Raw genomic sequence first — 26,433 nt, forward strand, 5'->3', positions numbered from 1 at the left:
ACCGTAGGTACCTGAATGCACCTCAACTTCAGTAGAGTAGCCAATAGTAACGCCAAAAACAGTTCATGGAGCACACGTGTTTGTAGAAAGATCTCTGATTGGTTGAAGTCCAGCGTCACGCTCCTGGATTTAAAAATGTCATTTTACAGAGCCAGAAGGAGAATAGCTTCACTGTCCACTCAGAACACTTTGATTACAATATGCTCAAAGTTTTAAAGCTTTAAACATGTTCATAAATTATTCCTTACCCCTTTAGCATCAAAAGAATATCTGTAACATTACTTGAATTTCTGTAAAAGTCAGGCTTTTTTATTAGCTCAATTCTTTGTCAACACTATCATGGAAACCAGATTTCATCATAAATGCATCATGCAAACAAAAACTAGGCGAGAAAATGCATCATGCTAAGAAAAGTGCTACAAAAAAGACATAAGAAAAGCCACAATTACACTAATATAATGCACCAAAAGCACCATAGAGCATCATTTTTGAAAAATAGGGGGCAATTTTTATGTAAGTCACTTATTGACATGTAGTAAATATATATATATTTATATATATATATAATAAAATATTATTTTTTATTATTATTAAGTAGTTGTAATTACAATATTAACTTAAGTAACACACGTTTATATATTTAAATGAGAATCTTAAATTAGAGAATACCGTGAAAAACATGTTTCAACAAGAGAGCACAAACCTCCGCGAAGCTGCAAATATTCTTTTTGCCAGATATTTGCAGTTATCAGGATAAGTGATCCTGATCATTGAACCATGACCATTCACACTTTAAAGGCTTGACAGAAATGTTCTGTCCCCATTGATAACAATACAGTAGGTCCAAATGTATGGGAGCCCCCATTTATTCAAAAAATTGGGATAAAGTATGCAATCCGGATCCGATCCTGATTAGATTTGGGGGGTATTTCAGAAACCAAACTGACGTAACGCAGTCAAATTTCATAAAGATGGCTCTATTACTAACCAAAATATTTTAAATGATCCAAAAATCTTCAATGGCATATGTGCTAAACTCAATGCCTGGGGGCCAAATGCGGCCCTTTAGATTATCAGGAGAAAGTTAAAAAAAAGACAGAAAAAACATAAATGAATGTGTAAGTTACCAAATATTTCAGTTATAGATATCTCAGCCTTTCTAAATACACTAATTCAATTAAACTCCACAATATTTGGAGGATTGCAATTTTTCCATGCTTTTATCACATGACTCAGTCTCAAATTGTTCTAAGAACTCAATTTTCCATCCAAACATTAAATCATGCTCAGCCAGCTGCAAAATGTGCTGCTTAATCCCACTTCAGAATCAGAATTATTTTTCATAGCCAAGTACATTTACATATACAAGGAATTAATTGGGCGTATTGGTGGGGGGAAAAAAACGAGGCTAAAATAGCAGGTACATAAATAAAATAAAATACGAGAAGCAATTGCCAATATATAAAGTAGAATTTAAAAAAAAAAGGAAAATATAAAAAATAATGAAAAACACGAAATGTACAAAGGAAGCAGGACAGAAAATAGATATAAAGTCCAGTGAGCGTTAATGTAACGTATATTAAACAGTTTCAGGCTTCACATTACTGTGATGTTTACTGACTGTGGGGCTGATGAGTGTGTCAAACGGGGTGGAGAGTAAAGGCACACACACAGACAGGTTTAATTACTGGTCTGCCTAACTCTTCTATTGATTGGGTTTGGGTGATGTCACATTACGTATTAAATTAGAAATCATAGACCGGTGCAGAGAGGAGAGACAGCGTCGCACATCACCCATTTCCTGCTTTGTAATGCAGTAATTAGTTGTTATGAAGGCATGGAGAGCCAATCAAATCAAGTTCCTGTGGGTATGACTTACATCAACACCCACCACAATGAAGGCTTTTGTTACAAAGATCGCTGCTCAGAATGAGCTTTGCTCTATTGATTCCTGGCTTTACTCTGAGGAGAAATATAATCACCCCTAACAGTAAGTAGCAGTCAGTATTTTTCAGTGGTGATTATATTACTGATAGTGTTTTATCATTCTGACTGCAGTATGTTGTTAACCATGCTTTGAGTTGCTAAGAAGAAAGCTTGTTATGCATACGCAGAGTTTGCGTGGGGGGTTGCGTGGGTGACTGCGCAGGCGGAGCATTGCATACAATTCTTAGTATAATGTACATAACATACAAATATTTTAAGTGCCATAAAACACAGTGACTGTGCAAAAAATATCTGAATTAATTTGTTGTTTTTTAAAAAATACAAGTTAGTTTTTGGTGCTCGAGTGATGTGACTTGGTTCTTCTGTTGCGCAATTCTTCTTTACAATATAAATGGTAAAGCGACACTGTCCCCAGCAGTTCATGCATGGTACTGCAGCAAAAATTAAGCAGAAAGTGCCCCATGGCATGATTTTATAATGAATTTACAACATTAATCTAAAAATGAGAATTTTTGATGACACGGTCAGCCTCACGGAGCTAAAAAAGTATGAAGAAAAAAGGGCGGAGCTGCTTTCTTCTTGTAAATAGAACGTTACATATTATTTTATTTTTTACAACAGTTTTATTGTGTTTTGGAATAAATGCTGGGATTCATTGGATTTTTTAATGTCCCAGGAAGATTTTGAGACTTTTGATTAATTATATGGATTCAGTAAGACATGGCATTGCTTTAAAGGTGAGAGGTGCTGGCTTGTATCTGTAGCCATTTTTTTCTTCAAGTTGAACAAAATAGTTTGCTGTGCTGGTTGTGTTTAAGAATGTTTTATATGGTTAAAACCTTGTGATATGCTGCTGTATTTGAGAAACATTTAATCCCTTAAGAGCGTGAATGAGTGAGAACATGCATTTTGACCCGTATTCGGGATGATGGACGTTTTAAATGACGCGACAATTATGTTCCTAACCGTTTTTGCATTATTGTATATGTTACACACATTGTAGTTGACGCAAATCTCGAGGCGGCCTATATATTTAATTCTGTTTTTTCTTTTCTTTTGCTGTTGCTTTTGCTTTTCTTTTGCTCTTTGACGTGATTTTGTTCCTACGGCGTTATTGCAGAAAACTGCAAAAACCTAAGCACTGTCTGCTCTATACATGCAAGGAAATATTATTATTATTAAAGGAATATTTATATAGTACATATGTGGGCTGTGATGTATCTTTAGCTTTTTTTAATTTTATTTTAAAGAATGCACTCATTTGTAAATGCAAAGGAAGCAAAAAGGAGCCTTTAGCGTGGGAGGATGGAGGAGAATGGAGCAAGGTTAATGTCATTCTTCATTACGACATGCTTCAAGGCCACAGTTTATTGAATGAGTTTCCTTCCCAGGTGTGCTTTTACCAGAGTAATCATCTGTTTCATGCGCCGCATACTGAAAACATCTCGTTTCTAGCCTAATTTAAATGTGAGTTCTATTCCTTCAACTGAAACCCTGGTGGCTCTGATGTTTTTAGCTCTGTCTCCATCTTTTTTTTTTCCCTGTGTTTTCTATCTCGCTGTATCTTCCTCTCTCACCTTTTCTTCAACTCCCTGCTCGTTGTGCTGTGAAAGGAGACAAAGGCGAGCAATTTTCTCTCACTGACTGAGAAAATAAGGCTCCTCTGTGGGGTTTCAGGACAGGTCTCAGTAATGATAACAGATTGCTACGTGTGTGGCTCTAGGAACTATAGCTAAATCAACTGCAAACACTATTTAGCACACACAAAGACGTACTGTATATTCTTCAGCTATTAATACAAAATGTTATCATCACTATTCAGATGGATTTTGCTGTTATTTACTGACTGTTCACCGTCAGCAATTTTTTATCTATACTCATTCATTGTATAGCATTTACCTTTGTTTAATTTCCATCATTTTCTTCAACACATGCTTACTGAAGAGCAAAATGCAATTTAATTTCCCAAAGAGAAATTATAATATATTTCTGGCAAATCTGTGCCGGCTCAACAGTTGGGGTCAATTACATTTTGAAATTACAATTTGAATTTACTTCAATTATTAATGTTTAATAACAACTCAATTGCAATTAAAATTATAATTATTATTTTTCCCTGAAAGTCAATTAGAATTACATCCTAAATTACTAAAGTTCAAATTCAAATAATCACAATTACTGAGTTTGAAAGAAATAGCCCTATAGAACTTATCTTTCCTCTTGTCTTAGCTTCCTGTTAGCATCTCTTATGATAACGGGTCTGTTTTGACTCATGTCTTAAATCAGCTGTAAAATACACAACAAATATTATCCATCATCCAATTTGTTTTTCATCTCTCGGTTACGTTGTTAGGCTTTCTTATCCGTGAAAATATTGGTATTGATATTTTTGGTGTGGACGTCTGAGCCTTTCTTCTGTATTGAGCATGATTTTGATTTCTTTTTAAATGGTAAAACGATCCTCACGAGAACTGACTGGTAGTGGGTAAACTTGATATGAAACATATCTTAATGATTAACTACATATGTGTAAGGCATGGAACTGTCACATGGTTCCCCAGGTTTGCGTTTAATTAAATTGCAAATGATGGTTTTTATTTAATTTACATGCCAATTACAATTACAAAGGCAACTACAATATTTGCATTTCCTGATGAAAATGTGGCCTGTGTCACACTGTTTGAGCTTAGCATGAGCTAGCATTAGAATTAGCTAGCTATTAAATTAGCATTAGCTAGCATTAACTTTAGCTTGAATTACTATTAGCGAGTATCAGCATAGAATTAGCTAGCATTAACATTAGCCAGTATAACATTAGCTACCATTAGCATTAGCTAGCATCGTATTAACATAGTATTAGTATAACATCTGCATCGCATTAACATAGCATTAACTAGCAATAACCTAGCATTAACGTTCGAATAGCATAGCGTAGCATTAACTAGGTTTTAGCATTAATCTAACGTTAGTATTAGCTTAATGTTAGCATTAGCTAGCATTAACATTAGATAGTATAGCATTAGCTACCATTAGCATTAGCTAGCATCGCGTTAACATAGTATAACATTTGCATCACATTAACATAGCATTAACGAGCAATAACCTTGCATTAACGTTTGAATAGCATAGTATAACATTAACGAGCTTTTAGCATTAATTTAAAGTTAGTATTAGTTTAATGTTAGCATTAGCTAGCATTAACATTAGCTAGTGTCAGCATAGCATTAGCTAGCATTAACATTAGCTAGTATAGCATTAGCTACCTTTAACATTAGCTAGCATCGTATAACATAGTATTAGCATAACATAACATTAACTAGCTTTAGCATTAATCTAATGTTACCATTAGCCTAATGTTAGCATTAACATAGCATTAGCCTAGCATTAGCATTAACATACTGTTAGCACTAGCCTAGCATTAGCACTAACCAAGCAACTAAACTAAACTAATATACAATTCAATTACGATTACAATAGCATTTTTTTTTTATTACAATTTTGTCATAATTGGAATTAATTACCAATTGTAATTGGTCCCAACCTTGGTCTGCTCTGTATTCTGCTATGGATGCAGACCCTTGAGAAACAAGCACATAACATGTGGTTGTAACAGAAGGTCGGAGCTATTTATAACAAACGCACCCAATTTACAACAAGCAGATGTCTAATGAATGATAACCGTTGTTTTGGATTAAAGGTTCCACATTATGCATGCGCAGATGTCTAGTTATCATGGGACAGGCCAGTATTTGTGTTTGGATGGTGCGGAAAACAATAATAGTGTTTTTCAACCTGGGGTATTGACCTCATGTGGTATCGCCTTAAATTTAAATGGGGTCACCTGGAATCTGTTAAAATAATTACTATATATATATATATATATATATATATATATATATATATAATTTTATTTTATTTTTTTAAATATTATTTTTCAAATGAAAACACAAACAATCTTAAACAACTGTATTCTATACTTTTACTTTCTCAAATATAAATCTAGTTCAAATAAAATGCTGTATAAAGAAATAGAAATACAAAAAAAATACATTATAAGCATTTCTTAGCTGGTGCATCTTGTTACTTTGTGCACTATTTCTGTCCACTCTGTATTTGTTATTAAGTATAACAAACATATTATAGAAAAAAAAATATTTGAGCATCGCCAGAAATTAGTGATATAAGAAGGGGGTCACCATCCAAAAAAGACTGGCAACCTGCAATAATGTTATTTAAAATATAAAGGTTATACTTCAGCTCTCTTCATCTATTTCAATCACTTAATGCCCCGCAATGACTCGTACTACAGTAAATAGGACATGTAAACAATGTTTAAGCAAAGTGAGGCCACTTGTTTCTGACATCCATACAAATGGACAGATTACATTTCCTTGGGTGGTTTTGTTGAACATAGATCGCCTCGTGGGTCACCAGTGAGGTCAGCTTTCTGTATCAATGCTGCTGTGAGGATAATGGTTGGATAAATGCAACAAGTGAGCCTTCACATCTTCCTAATCCTTCTAAAAAAAATAAACTGCACCCAGTGAAGAGGATAATGAGCCCTCAGTAGAGTTTAATTGAAAAAGCATTTTAAGTTTCCATTCATTTTTCCTTTGCGTTTCTGCTTCTTGTCGCTATTCAGCTCGAATCACCCTTTGCCCTCAAAATGGTTTGCATTATTAAAGATAAATGTGCTTTTAAGGTGAGCTAGCAGACACTTTCCCCTTCCATGAGTAAATTATAGATGAAATAATATAGTAACTGAATAATAGGTGGATCTAGGATGTCTTGTTAAAAAAAAAAAAAAAAAGGCTCTCCAGGGAACATTTTCACCATCTCATGAACTATTATCAGAGAACTAACAGGAAAAAAGCAGCGTGGAGGCTTTCCTGCAGGAAAATAATGTATTTCACTTCCCATCCACAGGCAAACACTGTAGGCAGTCTTTAGTTACAAAGACAAAACCAATGAATAATCTGTTTTATGTTGAGCATAAAATATGCAAACAACGTGTTTTATAGTCTTAATTTATTCTTGTCCTGTAGGCGGTTAACTATTCTAGTATTAGGCATTTTACAGTATTAACTTAGAGTAGTGAGCTCATATTTGACCCATAAGCAGTGTTTGACATTCTCGATTCACGCCAACCACAATGTGTGTGTAACATTTACAATTATGCAAACATTATTAATAACATAATTGATAAAAAATGTGCGTTGATCAGTCGTTCAATGTTGTAAATTCATGATAAAATCAGGCCGGCCGCCGCTTTCCGTCTAACTTTTGCTGTAGTACCATACAAGAACTGCTGGGTGCAGTGTTAATGTCACCATTTACATTGCGAAGAAGAATTACGCAATAGAAGAACCAACCTAAAGTCTCAAAAGTTTGGTACCATTTCACTAAAAACGTATACTACACACCTGAGGTAGAACTAACTGACTTTGTACAGTCACTGAAAATGTTTTAATATTATGTACAGTATATTAAGAATTGTATTTTTTCGAATTAATTTAGGAAAACTGTAATGAAAACTTTTGACTCCCCCCCTGCAAATTGAATCTTTCATCTTGTCCATCATTTCTTTTCTTTCCAACCCTCCATCCCCAGCTGAGAGTATCCAAAGCCATCCAAAAGTGTTTCTGGAAGGGGAACAATCTCATGGAGGCTCAGCATCTTCCCCACAATCCTCCCCTGACGGACGGACTGAGAAAGACGGGGGAGACGAGGGCATTCGCAGAGCCAGCGTGACCAGCGTGGAGAGTGAAATGTCGATTTGCTCCATGGGCCAGCTGGGAAACACCATCGCTAACAGTAAGTAGAGTCAGAGAGGTCATGCTGTCATCTTTCATTGGTCCCATTCAGCTGAAATTGGGCCGATGTGGCTCCCTAAGCTTTGACATTGTTGGTCAATGGTTTTTTACATTATTGATATTTTAGGTTTATTGAAATTCAGGGAAAGATTCACAAAAAATGGCAAAGGATAAAACCACATTTCTGAACTGATAGTATTAGATATATTTCTACTTTAAATTTTATGACTGTAAATTCTGGTTTATTTCAAGTAGAGCATTTACAACACTCAGGAGCTTTTTAAAAGGGGCTTTAATCAGGGTTTTTATGACCAGTTACACAATACTAATCAGTAGAAGTGGTACTCGCGGATACAAATTACAGATCACATAATAATCTAATAATTAGGTTTATCAATTCATTATGGGGCACTTTATCCATTTACCCATTCCAGACAACATTGTATCCCAATTGGCTTTTTTCTTTTATGACAGACAACATTTACATTCAAATGTTGACAAGAGTGTCTTATGCAATATATTACTTGTTAGCTGTCTTGTATAACAAATTATTGTTTTGTTTTTATAATGATAAAAGTATGAAAATTCTTGAGTACAACGAACCAAGCTGCTGCAACAAATTATATGTATCAAAGCAGCATTTATCGTTCCACTGAAATACTGTGCATTGTATTCTCCCTCTATAGAAATACTGTATGTTTAACCTGCGCTCTGCCAGACTGATGAGACTGAGTTTGCTTATGTAGCACTTTCTGTTACTGTTAATTTAGTTGAAGTGTGCTAAATAAATAAGTAAATACAGATTTATTGATTGATATGATTCCCTCAAACTCTTAGTTAACACTTTTTCTCTAACAAAAGTACAGTATGTTTGTTTGGCAGTGTATAATCATTCGATTTATCTCAGTTTGTTTTAAGATATTTTCTTATTTTGAAACTTTTGCTGTTGTTGGTTTTAAAAGCAACTTTTGTTTGTTTTATTTTTATTATATATCCGATATTTTAATGGTTACCTTGCACAACCTTTTCATATAACATACAGTGGAAACAATTGTGGCAATTTACTCCAATAACTACGAAAAATATTTTTATTTTATTTTTTTACACATATGATATCTACTGTGTAAACTTCTGACTGAAAGAGTTTGGGGTCAGTTTCCAGTACCTGGTGGGGCTCCAAGAGGCTGGACTACGCCCTGTACTGCCCTGATGTACTGACTGCATTCCCCACTGTGGCTCTCCCACACCTCTTCCATGCGTCCTACTGGGAATCCACTGATGTGGCAGCTTTTATTCTCCGCCAGGTACAAAACCCATTCTTGAATTTTGCTTAATATCCATCCACTACTTTATCTAGTGCATATCCCAGCTTTGTTAGGGCACAAGGCAGAATATCTGCCAGTTTATTACACAGCTAACGCATGGAGACAGACATGATCACACTCGCTCCTATTGTCTGTATACAACACGTGTCAAGCTCAAGGCCCGGTGGCCAATTCTGGCCCATTAGAGCATTCAATTTGGCCCATAGGAGAAAATAAAAAAATTAAATGACTTATGAATCAACATGTAAATTAAATTACAACTATTTTGATTGTAAATATTGCAGTCCATTCAATTACACAAATTAAATGAAAAGTGACAATATTGGCCAGCACTCATAGTTTTGTGAAATTGTTGAAACAACTCTCAATTTTTCCAAAATCCTTCAATTTTCCTAAATTATTCCTCAAAATTAAGTAAAAATGTATCATAAAATCAAGTAAATGTAAGTGTACATCCTGCAGGAAATGATATGTTACTTGGATATTGATGGTGTCTTACATACTTTGCTTATCATTTAAAGGTGGAAGTGCAAAGTAGGGCATATTATTGTTGAAATCTCTTGTTTTCCCGCCAATAATTTGCGGCCCACTTGAGATCAAACTGGTCCATATTTGGCCCCTGAACTTTGACAGGTCTAGTTTGGAAACTCGATTGAATAGTCATGCACCAATACTAATATCGGTATCTATCAAACCACGTACTATACTTGTAATAAAGCTCAGATTCTGCTGTTTGATACCCCGTCCATGCAGCTATTACTACTTTTACTTATTTATTCCAACAGTGACACATTGTGCTCTGAGAGTTTTGAAGCGTCAGATCAGCCAACAGTGCAGAAAAAGGTGAAAAAGCTGAAAAATGCGTATGTCTAACAACAGGTGGAGACAAGTACAAAGGCATTAACCCAGTAAATAGATATTGATGACCAGTCATTGTCTGTTGTCCACATAAATATCATCCACGTCTTCTTGCATTGCTGGGACTGCGGTATGAGTTTAATACTGACACAGTGCTACAAAAGCAGCACACTTTTCTCTTTTAAAGCAGCCCATCAGCAACCTGCTGCACGATTAGCATTCAGATTTTCACCTTCACAACTGATCTTTGGAGCAGAAGTGTCAGCCCCACGTAACACATTAGCTTCACAGCACAGCGACTCGACACAAATTTGAACAGGCTTTCCACTCAGCTTGTGAAACGGCTGATCAGATCAGTTTTTTAAGTGCCATAATTAAGAAATGATTTTTAATTAAAAGCTCCAAGCTATGAGAAAGGGTAATAAACTGATAAAATTAACACTGTCCACAGTGAAGTATATCTTCTGGATTATCATAAAAAAGCGAAAAAGTGTTTTTGATGTTTTCCCACACAATAAGCCAACATGATAATAATATTTGAAAGATTTTCTCCGACATTTCACTGGCTGAGTCCTTTTGTGCAAAGTCACGATGGGGATTTATTGCTGAATACACTACATTTGGTGAATAGAAATACTTTTTCTATTTCAGTTTAACCTTGGTGGATTAATACCACGACTGTTTGATTGAGTTCTAGAATAATCTAAGACAGCAAGGTCAGCATCAACACGACGTCAGCAGCCACTCTAAACCTGAGGGGTTTTTTTAGTATTCAGATCACACATCAAGACCCAGCCTCTGTCATACTCCTGTCATTCATCATATTGAGTTATTACTAATAAAAGCTGCTTTTCTTAATCATACTTTTTAAATCCACAGTGACTTTAATATACTCTAATTAAAATTCAGTTATGGCTGCCATCTGTTCTGTTTGGATCTCAGATTGTTTGTTCTGCACAATTAGGTCTTCTTTATTCATTATTAGTAAGTCATACAAATGAATGTGATCCAGAGACTTAACCAAAAGGTTTGCATCACATTATTCTGACACAAAATGATACCTTTCCGTCCCTGAAAAGTGATTTTAATGTTGATAAAGACTAGAGCTGGGTGTATATATTAATATTCAAGTTATAACAAGTTTTCTATTTTGGTGATATAGAAAATTACATGATCACCTATATCAATACAGTGTATATATATATTTTATAGCTTATTTAGTTTTAAAATACTAGGAGTCGCTGCTTTCACTGAAAGGCTCAGTTAGATGATCACTGTGTGAGTCCTAACCCAGACCTTTCCCCAAACAATCCACAAGACAGAACTCACTCACACATGCTGTCCCTTATAGGAGAAAATTTTTTGCAGCTGTTTGTTAATAAATGTGTCTCTGTGGCATTCAGCATCAGCAACTTTAACCTAGAATTGTCTTTCTGGTCAGACTTCATTTGAAATAAAATTATCAAGATTTTTATTGTATATCGCCATTTTGTGAAAAAATATTTTGGTCCATATTGCCCAGCCCTAATAAAGACCATGATGGATCAAATGGCCCTTAAAATACATTTTTAAGCTAATGTAACTTACTTTAACATTGTTGATTTAAACTCCTACTTTAGATCAAATATGTTTTGCTGGAGTTCTTTTTGTTCATTCACACCTGGTTATATTGCTGTTTTTCAGCGAGCATTCAACATTATATCACACTTATAGTTTGTCATTTACAATGTATTTACATTAGCAGCAAAGGGTCTTAGCCACATGTCAGATGAGCAGTTAAAGTACAGTGCAATAATAGTTAAAAATAGATTATTCCAAGCTCACATCGCAGTACATCTTCACAAAGTCAAATGATTTATTACCACTGCGAAACAAAAAGCTTCTCAAAGCCCAAACAATCCACTAATTGGTTCTCAAACTCTATGCAGGTTCTCTTTCAAGTCACAAGAAGTAATTTTCTACAAGTGCTTTCAATTCCCCCTCTGCCTTTAATCTGTACTTTGTGGCTCTTGCCACACGCGCCTTTCAATAATCTGTGATTAATGATTCTGGAATGTAAATGAAGATTTAGTTTCAAAAGATCCAGACGATTAATCTTTCTCATTATTCACTTGCAGAGATGCCCTTAACCTGGAGTCAAGTTGAATTTTAAACACTGGTTTGTGTTTGTGTGTTCTGACAGCTGATGCGATGCGACTGCGTGAAGACCCAGAAAACAGACAACTTGGACTCGGCTTCCTTCTCTCCCTCCAGCCCACGCGAAAAATGGCTTAGAAGAAGAACACATGTCAAACTAAGGGTACTGAAGTATTCATTTTCTCTAAATTTACCTTTGTATTTACCTTACTAATCCTGTTTAATACTCACAACTTCAGGGGCAAGAATAACATTTTTCCTCCTGGCATATATTGCTCATTTTGACCTACAAACAGGAATAATAATTAGATTTACTTTTATTGTTAATAAACAAGCTTGCACCCACTCATGAACAGAATTAATTTTTTAACTTAAAGATGCTTTAAAGCACGCGTGTCAAACTCAAGGTCTGAAGACCTTTAGAGCATCAAATTTGTCCCGCTCACAAAAGTAAAAATGATGAAAAAACACAACACATTTTGTAAATTACCAACTTATTCATTAGGAGATATATCAGCCCCTCCAAATGAAAAAAAAAATAATCAATTAAAATCCACAATATTTGCAGAGCTCAGTTTTCCAGTTCTTATAACACATGAAGGCAGTCATTTTTAATCTGAAATCTGGCAAATTTTCCTTAAATTCTTCCACAAAATTTCCCCAAATTCCCAAAATCTGGCAAATTTTCCTTCAATTGTTCCGTGAAATTTCCCCAAATTCCCAAAATTAGGTACATTTAAGTGAAGATCCTGCAGGGACTGATATACTCACATATACTTTATCATTTATTTATCATTTATATGCGGAAGCGCAAACCAAGGCACGATAATGTTGAATTTTCATTTTACCGCCTAAAATCTGTGGCCCACTTAAGCAGACGCTGGTCCATATTTGGCCCCTGAACTAAAATGAGTTTGACACCCCTGCTTTAAAAGAAGACATAAAAATGATAACATTTTCAGGGTTCATTTTTATCTACTTTCTCATTTGCTTTCCATGTGTGCACATGATCAAACTAACACACTTGTCTGTGTCAGTGTTGAAATTGGGCCTTTCACATTTTTAAAAAAACAGTAAAAGTAAGACGCTACATATTTAGGCTCATCTTCTTCTTCTGACTCAGTGCTTCTCAAAGTGTGGTGTTCCTCCTGGTGGGGAATGGAGGTACAACAGGTGGGGTGCGACAAACAGGAAGACCTTTCTTCATTGACAAAAAAGATCATTAACACTAAACAAAACAGCTACACACAAATAAAGTAATAATGAGAAGCCTAAAAATGTAGCAGCTATTAAAAGCACATTAAATTAGTGGAACTAAAGTGCAAAAAAAATTATTTTACGTAGGCATGTGAAATGGAGCTGAACTGACTTGAAAAAACATTTTCCTTTTTTGTTTCCTTGAGCTTTTTAGCTCTTATTGCAAACAATGTTTAGTTATTTCCTGTGTTTTTGACTACTGCACTATCACATTAGTTTTTTTTAATGTAGGTAATTAGTTTAATTTAATATTTGATTTTTTATGCAATATGGTGTTCATTGTTCCCTGTTAGTTCAATACATTTGAAAATGTGTTATTTCTCAGGATTTTTATTATTACAAATGAAGCAGGGAGTATCTGAGGCTGCTGCTGTGAGTACACGGTTATCATTAACTGCTGGAGTAGTGGATGTTCTCTGAATGCATGAGTGGTCCATGTTTAATATTCCCACACATTCACCTTGAAGCAGTAAAGCAGGCAGGCACATTTAATTGCTTGGCGCTTTAAAGCCCTGCAGCATACACAAATCTATTTTTCAGAACGTCAAGCTCCCATCTCACTCATACAACTTACAGCTATAATAATGTATCCACACTTCACATGGTTTAATTTAATCTTGTTAGATCTCTCGAAAAGATATTTTACATATGTCATTATTAGCTGATACATGAGAACAACGGACGTTATGACTTTATCAATGTCTGTGAACAAATTGTCATCCATACATCCATTCAGAATGTGTTAAAAATACAATAAATAGAAAAATACTTCTGCGTTCTCATTGAAAATATGCAAACTGAATTAAACAGTACACCGACAGACAGTTTTACCGCACCTGTGCCACTAAAACGCAGCAAAAGAAAAAATATGGGGCTTCATAAAACACTATTACTGTGGGTGTACTCATTAAATTTAACTGTGTTAATTTGATTAGTTTATGTATTGTTAATTTTGTGAATGTTTACAAGGATTTTACAGCAATAACGAGCAAAAATTGGGTAGGATAAATTAACAAAAGCAACGTTTTACGTGAAAACGATTGCATCTAAAGTGCAAACTAAAACACAGTAAGATAAAAACCAAAGGATTAAGGCGAAGATTTGTTGAAATTCCACTAAAATGAGGGAGAGAGGACATATAAATGTAATGCGGACTAACAACAGAGCCTGTAAATTATAGATCCACTTTTAGTGGTTGTCCCAGTTGGTGCTCCAGAGCAGGTATTGAAGTGGGCATTTGGAAATGCAGCATATTAAAGCACTGACGGCCTCAGACATTCTGCTGATATCGTTTGTCTCAAAGGCTTTAGATGGCTTTTTATTTGAGGACAAATGCAGCTTTGGTAGTGTTGTCTGTAAAACATCCAATTTATCTTATTTCTGCAGACGTTGTAACTTGATATTTATTGCTTACTGATATCATCATTTATTTATTTATTTACTAATGAACTCTGAACAGTCATTAAAGACTATTTAGTCCATACCAGCCTGTCATTGCCCGATCCCGTTAGATCTCGGAAGCTAAGCAGGTCTGGGCCTGGTTAGTTGGTGGATGAGAATTCCAGGTGCCACAGTGGGGTGGCAGTCACCTCAGTGGTATCTGTGATTGTGTCCCTGGGCAAGACACTTTACCCACATTGCCTAGTATGAATGTCGTGCGTGAGTGAGTGTTGGTAGTGGTCGGAGGGGCCGATGGCGCACTTTGGCAGCCTCGCCTCTGTCAGTCTGGCCCAGGGCAGCTGTGGCTACAATAGTATTTTACCACCACTAAGTGTGGAGTGAAAGAATAATCCCTTAATTCTGTAAAGCATCTTTGAGTGTCCAAAAAAGTGCTATACAAAATTGCATTATTATTATTATTATTATTATTATTATTATTATTTAGCAAAGAGAACAAGTAGTCCTGCAACCAACGACAGTCTGTCAGGAATTACAGACACTTTGAACAGCAAAAGGTGGTCGATGCAGAAACAAATCAAATAAAAAAAGAAATTTGGTAAATGACAGAAATTGGTGTTGTTTGGAAAAGTTGTAATTTAATTTGGCTTAGTTGTGTAAAAAGCAGAGGTGGGACTCGATTAAAAAAATTTATCTAATTAATTAGAGACTTTTTAATTAGTCTCGATTAATCTAAATTAATCTCATAACAATAGTTGACACGAATAGCAATGTTTTTCCAATTGAAATGGATTTTGGTATATAACTGAATCAATGAAAATAATAAATGAGCTTAAACAACTAAATTGTTTATTATTTTCATCACTGAGTGCTAACATAATGTAATAGGAATATCATCATTACATTGTTCACAAAGCACAAACTTAAATTTAAGTAAGCTAGATTAATTAACAAATTTGTTAATGTGTATTAAAATAAAAAAACAACACTTAGTACAGAACATTCCAGAGAAGTGGAAACTCAGCAGTGCAAAAATAGTTAGAATATCTGTGGCATGAAATAAACAGAGCAATTGATGAACCTGATGAATTTTGTTTTGACATTTTATTTTTTAGTGCATTATTTTTCTGTAATTAATGAATCGCAATTAACACACTAAAGTCCCAGCCCTAGTAAAAAGGTGTTTAAAACAGCACAGTAAAAGTCCACAAATGTCTGATGTATTTCTCGACCTGCAGAACGTCACCTCCAACCATCGAGTGAACGATGTAATCGCCACAGAGGACGGACCCCAGACCCTGGTGGGCCGCTTCATGTACGGCCCCTTGGACATGGTGACTCTGACTGGTGAAAAGGTGACTAATGGTTTGATTCCTCACACCCGGGTTCTCTCACACAACTGTGAATAATGAGTGAGCTGCCCTGGTTTTGTCAGGTGGACATCCTGCTGATGACACAGCCTCAGTCTGGCCGATGGGTACACTTTGACACCGAGGTGACCAACAGCAGCGGCAGAGTCACATACACCATACCCAAGAGCAAGAGGCTCAGCCTTGGAGTGTATCCAATTAAAATGGTGGTCAAGTAAGCATTTCCTTCTGCAGTATGCCCTTTACAAAGAGCTGCATTATATCAACAGGCGTGAAAACGCAGGTGTGAAAACGCAGGGAGAACCAGAAAGCATTACATTTTCCTTGATATTCCTGCTGTGGAGGCACTTATGAAGGGCAGCTGTCAAAAAGCAGCAAACATATGCACCAGCCATAGTACTTACTGGCCATGGTTACATTATGTTTCTTCATTCAGAATTTATTTTTCCAAATTGAATTATTTGGAATTAAATTGTTCTGCTTTGTGTTAACATGGAAATAGTAATTCCTAATGGTAATTTTCATGGAAAACAGGTTTATTTGGCTTTATTCAATTTTGTTTTAGGTCGGGAAAACCTTTTCTTTTTGGCTACAACAACAACAATAGCATATGGTTTCACTTTAATCAGCTGAGCAGGAGAAGGGAGGCAGACGACTACTTTGGCCAATCAAAGCCAGCAGTTAGTGCAATGGCTGCTCTACCTCCACTCTACAGGACATTGAGTGAAAGGAGAACTTTATAATGATTTGCGGGCCTTTTAGTGAAGCTCTGTGGGTCTGGTGCAAGGCTTTGTGTCCCGATGAAGCCTGTTTCCATCCATCCACTCTTTTCATTATATCCATGTTTTTTAAGGGAGGTCGGTAACTTTATTTGTCATTGCACATGTTACAGAGCTCTTATTAAATAAATAATTTTGGCTCGAGTCCGGGCGTCCATCTTTTACTATGTCGTCACTATCGCGTCATCTCGACAGAAAGAGCATGCGCAGAACGACCGCAATTACCTTAAAGCGGGACTTAAACATTCACAAGATCAAGGAATTATTTATTTCAGGAATAAAATCAGAATAAACCAGCCACTTTATTCGGTTTTACGTTTAATTTAGAATTACTATTTTCATTCGCAATTAAGTGTTTACAATGTCAGTTTAAAGAGGATTTAACTTTTATTCTGAATTAAAGGGGAATTAAAGCTCTCATGTAAACGTGGCCAATGTTTGTTTTTTATCAAATCCCAAAGGGGCGATCAGACCACTGCAGAGGGCTATCTGACTGTGTTGCCCACTAACATGGAGTGTGTGGTCTTCAGCATTGATGGTTCCTTTGCTGCCAGTGTGTCAATCATGGGCAGTGACCCCAAGGTTCGCCCCGGAGCTGTTGACGTTGTCAGGTAACTGCCGGCTGCCTTTTAATGTGAGAAATTGACTTTGTAAGAGATTAAAATGGATTGAGAATGTAGCTATTGAGCAGGAAGTGTGTCCTTTAAGTGTGTCCCCTACAGATCAACTGAATCTCTTTGTTGGTCTGTTTTTTGATGTTGCACACACAGGCACTGGCAGGACTTGGGGTATCTGATCATCTACATCACAGGCCGTCCAGATATGCAGAAACAGCGCGTTGTGTCTTGGCTATCGCAACACAATTTTCCCCACGGAATGATCTTTTTTTCTGAAGGTTTGGTTCATGATCCTCTGCGACAGAAGACCATCTTCCTCAAGCACCTCATACAGGAGGTAAAACGATGACAGAACACATTGTTTCACACTTTGTTTTTCTCACTTGTTGACATGTGTTGATGTGTACCTGTACATTTCACAGCAAAGAGATGTTATGTGAGCTCACCTTGAGAATAACACCTGAATGTTCCTAACACATGTCTTTTATCTCTCCACAGTGTCATATTAAGATCATCTCTGCTTATGGCTCCATGAAAGACATCTCTGTTTACAACATGCTGGGCCTCAGCCCTTCACAGATTTATATTGTTGGCAGACCTTCAAAGAAATACCAGAATCAGTGTCAGGTAATCACATTTTAATCTGTTACATCTTTCTGAACCCTCATATTATCCTCAAACTTTACTAACACATTTAGTCAATCTGACCCCGAGGGATATTTGTCTCCAAAAAATAATTTTCTGAAAATTGTTGACCAAGTTCTTTTTGTGTCAGGCACTTTTTTTTTATTTGTTAAATATATAGATAACCCCTTGACAATGAAACCTTGACCTGTTCTTTAGCACCATCATCAGGCCAAACTTTTAAATTAGAATGAAATTTATCTGGAATAGTTTTCATCTAAATCTTGTCAAATTTACTGACAACATTAATGAATCATATCGATTGATGTCAGTGACCCCCCTTTCCTCTCATTAACAACTTATTTTTGTCTCCTTTTTTGTAACTTATAAAGACTTTTGTCTCAGACACATTCTTTTCTATGTCACTTTCACTGTGAAAGAGCTGTTCCAAAACATCATTGACAGTAAACCTTTCCCGAGTGGACATTTTCAAGTGACACAGAAAAAGAGAGAGAGCGGGAAGATTGCAATACACACCGTTTTACACAGCTAAAACAGCTTGGGGTGAAATTGACTCCAGAGGAACACCAATGCGTGCAATATGTATTCAGCACATTGAAAAAATATCATCATGCTCATTTTTGACTTAATCAGTTGTACCTATCAAATTAGAAAAGTCATGAAATATGAAGCAAAAAAAGTCAACTATTTTTTGAATGATAAACATTGACTGGGGTCAAATTGACCCCAAGGATAATAGGAGGGTTTAGAAGCAATCCATACTATTTCAAATGCCTCTAGCAGTAAGGACTAACCTATAGTGTGTGATACTGTATGTGCAGTTCCTCAGTGAAGGCTACGCAGCGCACCTCTCCACTCTTCAGTTTGGCCACCGAGCCAGACCCAAAAAATCCCCCTCGGTGCGGATGGTCCTGAGGAAAGGATCTTTCGGGCTCTCGGCGAAACCAGACTTCCTTTGCAAACGTACTCACCTGCGCCGCACCATGTCGGTGCAGCAGCCCGACCCGCCGTGCACACCCAACCCTAAGCCTGAACGTGCTCAGAGCCAACCCGAATCAGATAAGGACCACTGCGCAGGAGCCGGAGGTGGAGGGATTGTTGGACAAACAACATGGGGTCGGGCCTCCATGCATCGTGGGGACACGACACCTTGACATCAGAAAGGAGACAATCATTTCGAGGGACGGAAAAAATTAAGAAAACCAAGGTGATTATTGAGTTGTTTTATATAAAATCAGGTAGTTTTAAAGAGTTATTTTAGTTGACTATAACATTTTCTGCATATTTTTTGTCGACTACATTTCATTAGTTGACAATAACGAGATGATGGCAAATACATGTGAACCAAAAACTGTATCAAAACATATTGATATTTAGTTTTGTCATTTCATAAAAATGAAAATATAATCTTCACATGAGACGAAATCCAAACAGAACTAAGATTTTCTTTTGGAAGGTACCCAGTCAAAACTACTTTTGTTTCATGGACGGCAGGACAAGACGCTAAGCAGTGACGTGCCGTGACCACTAGGGTTTGGTAGGCACGTTGCAAATCAAGACCACCAATGACAATTTCAAATGTTTCTGCTGGCAAGTGTTAATTCAATTCAAATCAACTTTATTTGTATAAAGCAATTTCGAACCCCCAACCTCTCGATCAGAAGATGAACCACTACCACCTGAGCCACGGTCGCCCCTGCGCTGTTTAGTAATTAGGGCTATGAAACGCACAAAATGCGGACACTTTCAAACTTATAGGTACTGTAGGCTATTGGAAATGGAAAAATAAATCATTTATAATTATATTATATTTAAAACAAATAATCAAAATATCAATTCACCCTTGGGTAGGCACTGCCTACCTTGCCTACCCTGACAGCACGTCACTGCCGCTAAGTGATCCAATAGATTTCAATTATTGGTTTATTTACCAGGGACAGTGTGCATTAAAATCAATACTGAAAATATACCAGAATTAGCCAAAAGGCTATCTATCATTTGTAGTCCTTGGACAGAATGTTCAATTTGTTACCCTAAAAGAATAGCAATTATACAAATTACAGGAAATATACGATAAGATATACAGTGAAAACATGCAACTACATAATGACATATAACACTTTCATCTACATATATTTAGGCTATAACTTAAATAGTCCTGATGAATACATTTTAATTAAAAGACTATAACTTAAACTAAACCAAGCACTGGTTTTAATGCCAATTTTTAAAATATGAAAAAAAGATTAAATCAAAAATGAAGAAAACACTTTTTCCTACTGTTTATTTGATAAAGATTAAATCAAGGAAGGAGCAACATATTTGAGTTTTATATTTGGTTTTATGAATTCAAAGCAAACCCAAGCTTGTCATCTATAAATATTAATGAGATTTCTGTCTTTGTTTTTGTTTTTTTGAAGAGGTCATTTTTCTCATAAAAGGTGCATTCGAGTCAACACAGCTGCTAGAATACTAATGCTGCACTCACTGCTAAAGAGAAGCCTGGAGATGACAATATGAACACTCACGTTCTACTGTGTCCAGGCTTATAAAGGTTGCCTGAGCAGGCACAATCATTTCCTTATGAGTCGATAAAATCCTCCCTTTTTTAAATAAAATAAACAGTCTCATCCAGCTTTATCTGCAAAACATGATTCTTTAAAAAATAGTTAAGGGTATGTTGGTCATGACCAAACATCTCTCTAGTCTTGTTTATTTCGCACACACACTGCTAATGGTCCAATTATTTCAGACAACGAGGCAGTGAGGACGAAAAACAACTGCTCAGATTGCTCCTGCGTTTAAAAAGTCATATTTTCTGTTTTCCCTCCACAGAACAACAATCAATGCTACATTAACGCTTTTAAACATGACACAATGCTAATAAATCTGCAGTGAATGATGCAGCTTTCCCCCTTTTGCTCTGCTGAATTGTCTGTTAAGCCTTTAAAAGCTTTAGGCTCCACGAAACCTTGACACAAACCCAGATTGATTTTTCTGTCGAGTTTCAACCAAGTCAATAAACATCCAGCATGATTAAATTCAACTCTGCAGTCCTTGTGCATTAGTTTTACTTTTTTTTTTTGGTACAAAATTAAATTTTTTTAAATAAATTATACCAGCAGGAGAGGCATAGAGAAATGATGTAAGTTTTTCAACCCTGTATATTATTGTAACAGCATTTAATGTGAATTATAACTACAGGATCTGAGCACTAGAGTAATTGAGTAGCTCTAGAATAGAACAGCAGAGAGAAGCTTTAAGGATAATTTGCTAGCGCTACCATCGCTGAGGGTCAGCAAACCTATTTTGGGTAACTTGAAAAGACATATATATATTAATGCAATGCAAAAATATTCAAGACACACAGGATTCTCACATCCATTGGCAGAGAAGGATGGAGAGTCTCACCGGATGGTTTCATGCCAGTCTTATATTACTTTTAAGTGTAACTAAACCCTGAGGTTTTGGCTGGTGTGCGTCTAGGCTGGAAATAAAAGAAAAGGCCTTGATTATGGGCGGGGCTCCTGTAGCAGCTAAGGCACGCCCAGTCTATGATATAAAATCTATGCAATGCTAACTAGCTTTTCAACACTCATTATACCTCTCTATTAACGATTATCTCAATCCAACCTACTCGCCACAGTTTGTAGAGTCCACAGGTGCTAGGTTTTTTTGGAGGGGTGGGGCTAACAGTGGTGGTCCATGATGTAAGAAGCCACCAAAATGTCACAAACCTCTATTCTCAGCCAATAGCCAAATTCAATTTTTAATAGCAGGGTTTCAACCCATAGAGGGCAGTCACTCTTACAATATTACAACAAAATACATCACATTGAAATACATTGGCCTACCCCACGTTACTTGTCGCTAAGTTGACGTACGTTTAGTTTGTAGTAGCTTTTCGTATCTCTTCCAGTGTTTCACTTTTATTTCCTCTCATATTTGCTCCCTCTTTATTTAATTTGATCTGATTAGTTTTGTCCTTGCTTTGCCTATCGTGGCTTGTTTGCTTTTCTCTGAGCAATTGCAAATTATCCCTCATCTCATTGATGATAATTATCAAAGTTATTCAGCCAACATGAATATATTTTAATAGTTGGTGAAAACAAAAACATTTTCCTAAAATGTGAGATTTGACTAATTATCTTCTTGTTGTTTCTCTACAGCCCAACATTTTACCACTGTATGCCTCCGATGTTGCTTCAGCTCCTCTACTAAATCCTGGGAAATTTATTAAGATTGAAAGTGAATTCTGATTGTAAAACTATTTAAATGGAGTACATTTCCATTTTACAGTTTTTTTTTTCCTCTCTTTGAGAAAGTGAAAAATGGATGAGTGGAGGATGTTTTGAAGCTTTTAGCAGCAAACTTTGGCCTGAGCAGGTGATTAACCTGAACACGTTTCAGACCAAATGCAATAACCATGCATTAGATCTGAATTTGTTAACAGGTGGTGATCATTCTTCTAGACTCGATCCTAACCCTGAGTATGTGCAAACCTGGAACTGGTTGACCCAACTGAAACCTCGCCACTGACTCAAATTATTATATTCCTCCATTCTGTATATACTCCAGTCTAACTCTCATCCACTGAATTCCTATCAAAGCAGTGAAGCAGAACATTCCATCTGACAGAGACTCCAAAGCCAGTCTGCAGCCTTTGAAGTTTTTCCATGTGCACATGCTAAGCCCTTGAGAGCTTATTTGCACTATGTTGCTGTGGTTGTTGACTTGCTGTGGTTTTTGCTTCAAGAACGAAAGGGCAAGAGAAGAGTTCAGCAAATTTTTAGCTTTTTCAAATCTCTTGGGGCCACTCGAAGGTTAGAACAAACACTGGAGGATCTAACATTTTTGTTTGGACAAAAGAAAATGTTTACAGGTCACTGGACAGCATTGTTCAAATGACAATTTGTCTCTTGATGTTTATTTGTAAAGTTATGAGAGTGCAACAATACTCGTGATGAAACTTGTATGTCGTGTTTTTAGATTATTGCTGGATATTGTGCAACGGTAGAAAATCCAGGAAAAGATTCACTATTCTATTCTATTTATGTTGGTTTACCACAGCTCAATATGTAATAAATCCAGGCACTACCTTATTCTGTTTAGACATATTTTTCTATACAAAAATCTTGTAAAAAGAAATATTTTGATTGTCCTCTTTTCAACCTTTGTTGTTGTTTGGACTTGTTGAATAGGCAAAAGCCTTAATTGTTATTAGTGTGACGTGAACCTGAAATTAATTGTATGACCAAAGCATTTAGTTTTACAGTTGATCTAATGGCAATGTATATTGTATTACACTTTTGCTTTCAAAATTACGGTGGCCCTAAAAGTTCACAACACAAAACAAAGGGCCTGTACTACAAAGCTGGATAAGAATATCTGGGATATCTCTCCGTTAGCGGGCTTCACCTCACAAAACATTATTTGTCAGAGAGTTTGTGTACTACGCAGCAGGATATAAACACGTTCACTTAAGCGAGGTGATTTCAGACAGCCTACATGCACGCTGCTGTGACGGGTGGAGATTGCAACATCTGACCAACTATAGAGCAATTTACGTCACAATTGAGGAATCATTTTTTTTTTTTTTTAAATATGAAGAATTAAAAGTCACAATTCAGACCAAAAGCAACACTGTTGCTGCAGAAAAAGCAGGAAGGAACGGACACAGGCAGGAAGCTGCTGACACTGTTAATGCATAGAAGCGTGAGATTATACAATATTAATCCATCGGATGATAAACCGAAAGCGCTCTGATCCGTTTCACTTTGTGTTTCTATTCAGGTAGTTCTGAATTTATCTCACACACTGGGATGAGAACACATCGTTTCACTGTAGTATGTTTTATCTGAGGCTGACAGTATGTATGAATAACTGAATAACAGAATGAATGAGTTCATCCAACCAGGATTCGGAGAGTGTCCAACACAGGCTTCATCAGCTGAATGTAGATCAGTCAATCAGATGTAAATCTTTCCTACAGGATGTTATTGATCAATGAAAGGATTGCATTTATCCATTAATAATCTTTCTTTTCCTAAAACACAGCTGCACCAACAAGGATCTTCTAACAATGGGAAGGTCATTTTCCAAGAGAACTGATTGGTCAGGAGGCGGGCCTTTTGTAGTCACTCAGATCTTTTCCACTTCCTATCCTAACCGGTGACCAGGTTAGGTGTTCAGCATAAGTTACCATGGTGATTTAGCTCGGTAAGACGTTAGCCAGCATCCGAATAAATTGGAGGAAGTTAGAGCGATAAGAGAAAATCCAGCTTCGTAGTAGAGGTGCACAGGCCCTAAATGACCTGAGAGCTCACAACACAACACAGAATGACCAAGGCCGCAACACAACACGAAAGCAGCCCGATACACACCAACAACGGAAGTAAAAATCCACAAAGAAGACAAATCAAAGGATTTGTTCCCAGTATTCCTTCGAATGTCACTTTAGGTTTCAATCTTCTTCTTGGACTTTTTTATGTACTGTACCTACGTCAACGTCACTTTTTGTCGTGAATTTTGACTTCCATTGTTGGTTGCGTTGTAGCGTTTGTATTTATATGCACTTTCATTTTGTATTGTGTGGTGTTTGTCATTCTGTGTTGTGAACTCTCAGGGCATTTTGTGTTGTGTTGTGAGCTCTCAGGGCCACCGTACTAAATACTGTGTGTGTCTGTGCGTGCGTGGTGTAAAGCTGTACATCCTGGGAACTTGAAGCCTGCTGTGATTTTTATGTGCCTGTGCAGAGAAAACAAAAGACCGTTTTACCAGATCTGCATATTCTTACTGCAGCTCTCTCTCTACTGTCGGCTCCTCAGAACAAAACTTTTTTTTTTTTATTGCACTGGGTTGAAGCATTGTGTCAGAGAATTACTATTTTATACGTATACTGTAAAAGGAAAAAAAATCTTCAGACTTCTTATTCTCTTGTTTCATCTGACAACCTGCTGAGAAGAATGATATGTTCAAGCCTAGAGGGATTCACGGCCTCTCTTTTCACACCTCCTGTGAATCACAGGTGGTCCAGTAATGAAATATTTAATCACTTCTATAAATGTGTGATTTCCTGTTGTGATGCCCCTGTAATTACAGTGCACACATTAGCTTTACTTGGTAATTGTGTATTGTTGTTCAAACTTGCTGGGATCTCAAACAGGGTTTTGTTGTATGCATTTAGACATTGTTTCCTTTGTAACAGTAATATGTTCCCAGTAAACACACAGTCAGCTCTTAAACAGATTCTGTTATACCTAATATGCAAGTATAACATATTTCAGCAAGTTCATTTTGTCTTCTTTTTTGAAATAATATGTTAAGATTTAGATCATTCAGACAACTTTTTTATGGAAATGTAATTTGAAATTTACTTTGTGACTTCTCTCAGGAAGAACTCATAGGGACACATCAAAGCAATCAGTAGATGCTTTGATGCTTTCCTTATGAAATAACTTGTTGGGACACATCAAAGCAATCAGTAGATGCTTTGATGCTTTCCTTATGAAAGAACTTGTTGGGACACATCAAAGCAATCAGTAGATGCTTTGATGCTTTCCTTATGAAAGAACTCATAGGGACACATCAAAGTAATCAGTAGATGATCAAAGTAAACTTCAAAGTTAATTTCCTGTCTGAATAAATTAAAATCTTAAGATGTTATTTCAAAAAAGAAGACAAAATGAACTTGCTGGAATCTGTTACACTTGCTGATGTTGGTACAACAAAGTTAATTTATGACAAATATTAGATGGGTATAGTATCGTCTGTAGTGCATGTTTTTATTTGATACTGGTAAGTTTATAACTTGTCATCGGAAAAACTATTTGTGAAATTTGTACTTGAAACTCTGAAATATCTGGTGATGCCAACGATGTAAAATATTTAATTTTAAGAGAGAAAAAAACTGCCCAATCTTGGGAATTAATTAATTGGTCTACAATATTAATTGATATAGAAGTTAGCTTTGGTTTTTCACCTCATTGCCTCATATGTGATTCAAATTGTATATGGTATATTTCATATATACAGTATATCAAACTCATCAAGACCTTAACAGAACATCTCTATTTTTACATGATCTTCTAAAAGCAGCAGGATTTGAAACCTCTTTAAAAAAATAATATCCTGCTGCAAAATTCCACTGCAAAATGTCAATATGTATGTACAGTATAAATGTTTATATACAAGAAGGAAATATGTCTCCATGCTGCAAACCTCACATTTTTTTTGTACAGACCTGTGATGAAAAACCTATTTCTGTATTTGTGTAGGCTTTAATTCTT

General features: G+C 36.2%; 1 protein-coding gene across 1 annotated transcript in view; it reads left to right on the forward strand.

Moving 5' to 3' along the window:
• Positions 1-26,209, forward strand: part of LOC114474850 (membrane-associated phosphatidylinositol transfer protein 3-like) — a 115,662-nt gene extending 89,453 nt beyond the window's left edge. The window contains exons 11-20 of the mRNA XM_028465412.1: positions 7,558-7,761; positions 8,916-9,064; positions 12,126-12,242; positions 15,973-16,089; positions 16,170-16,318; positions 17,345-17,494; positions 17,654-17,837; positions 17,999-18,127; positions 18,967-19,352; positions 22,315-26,209. Coding sequence (XP_028321213.1) covers positions 7,558-7,761; positions 8,916-9,064; positions 12,126-12,242; positions 15,973-16,089; positions 16,170-16,318; positions 17,345-17,494; positions 17,654-17,837; positions 17,999-18,127; positions 18,967-19,299 — 1,532 coding nt within the window. The 3' untranslated portion in view covers positions 19,300-19,352; positions 22,315-26,209. The remainder of the gene's footprint in view (positions 1-7,557; positions 7,762-8,915; positions 9,065-12,125; positions 12,243-15,972; positions 16,090-16,169; positions 16,319-17,344; positions 17,495-17,653; positions 17,838-17,998; positions 18,128-18,966; positions 19,353-22,314) is intronic.
• Positions 26,210-26,433: the final 224 nt, after the last annotated feature.

Source organism: Gouania willdenowi, chromosome 13, assembly GCF_900634775.1.
Source record: "Gouania willdenowi chromosome 13, fGouWil2.1, whole genome shotgun sequence".
Lineage (NCBI taxonomy): Eukaryota > Metazoa > Chordata > Actinopteri > Blenniiformes > Gobiesocidae > Gouania > Gouania willdenowi.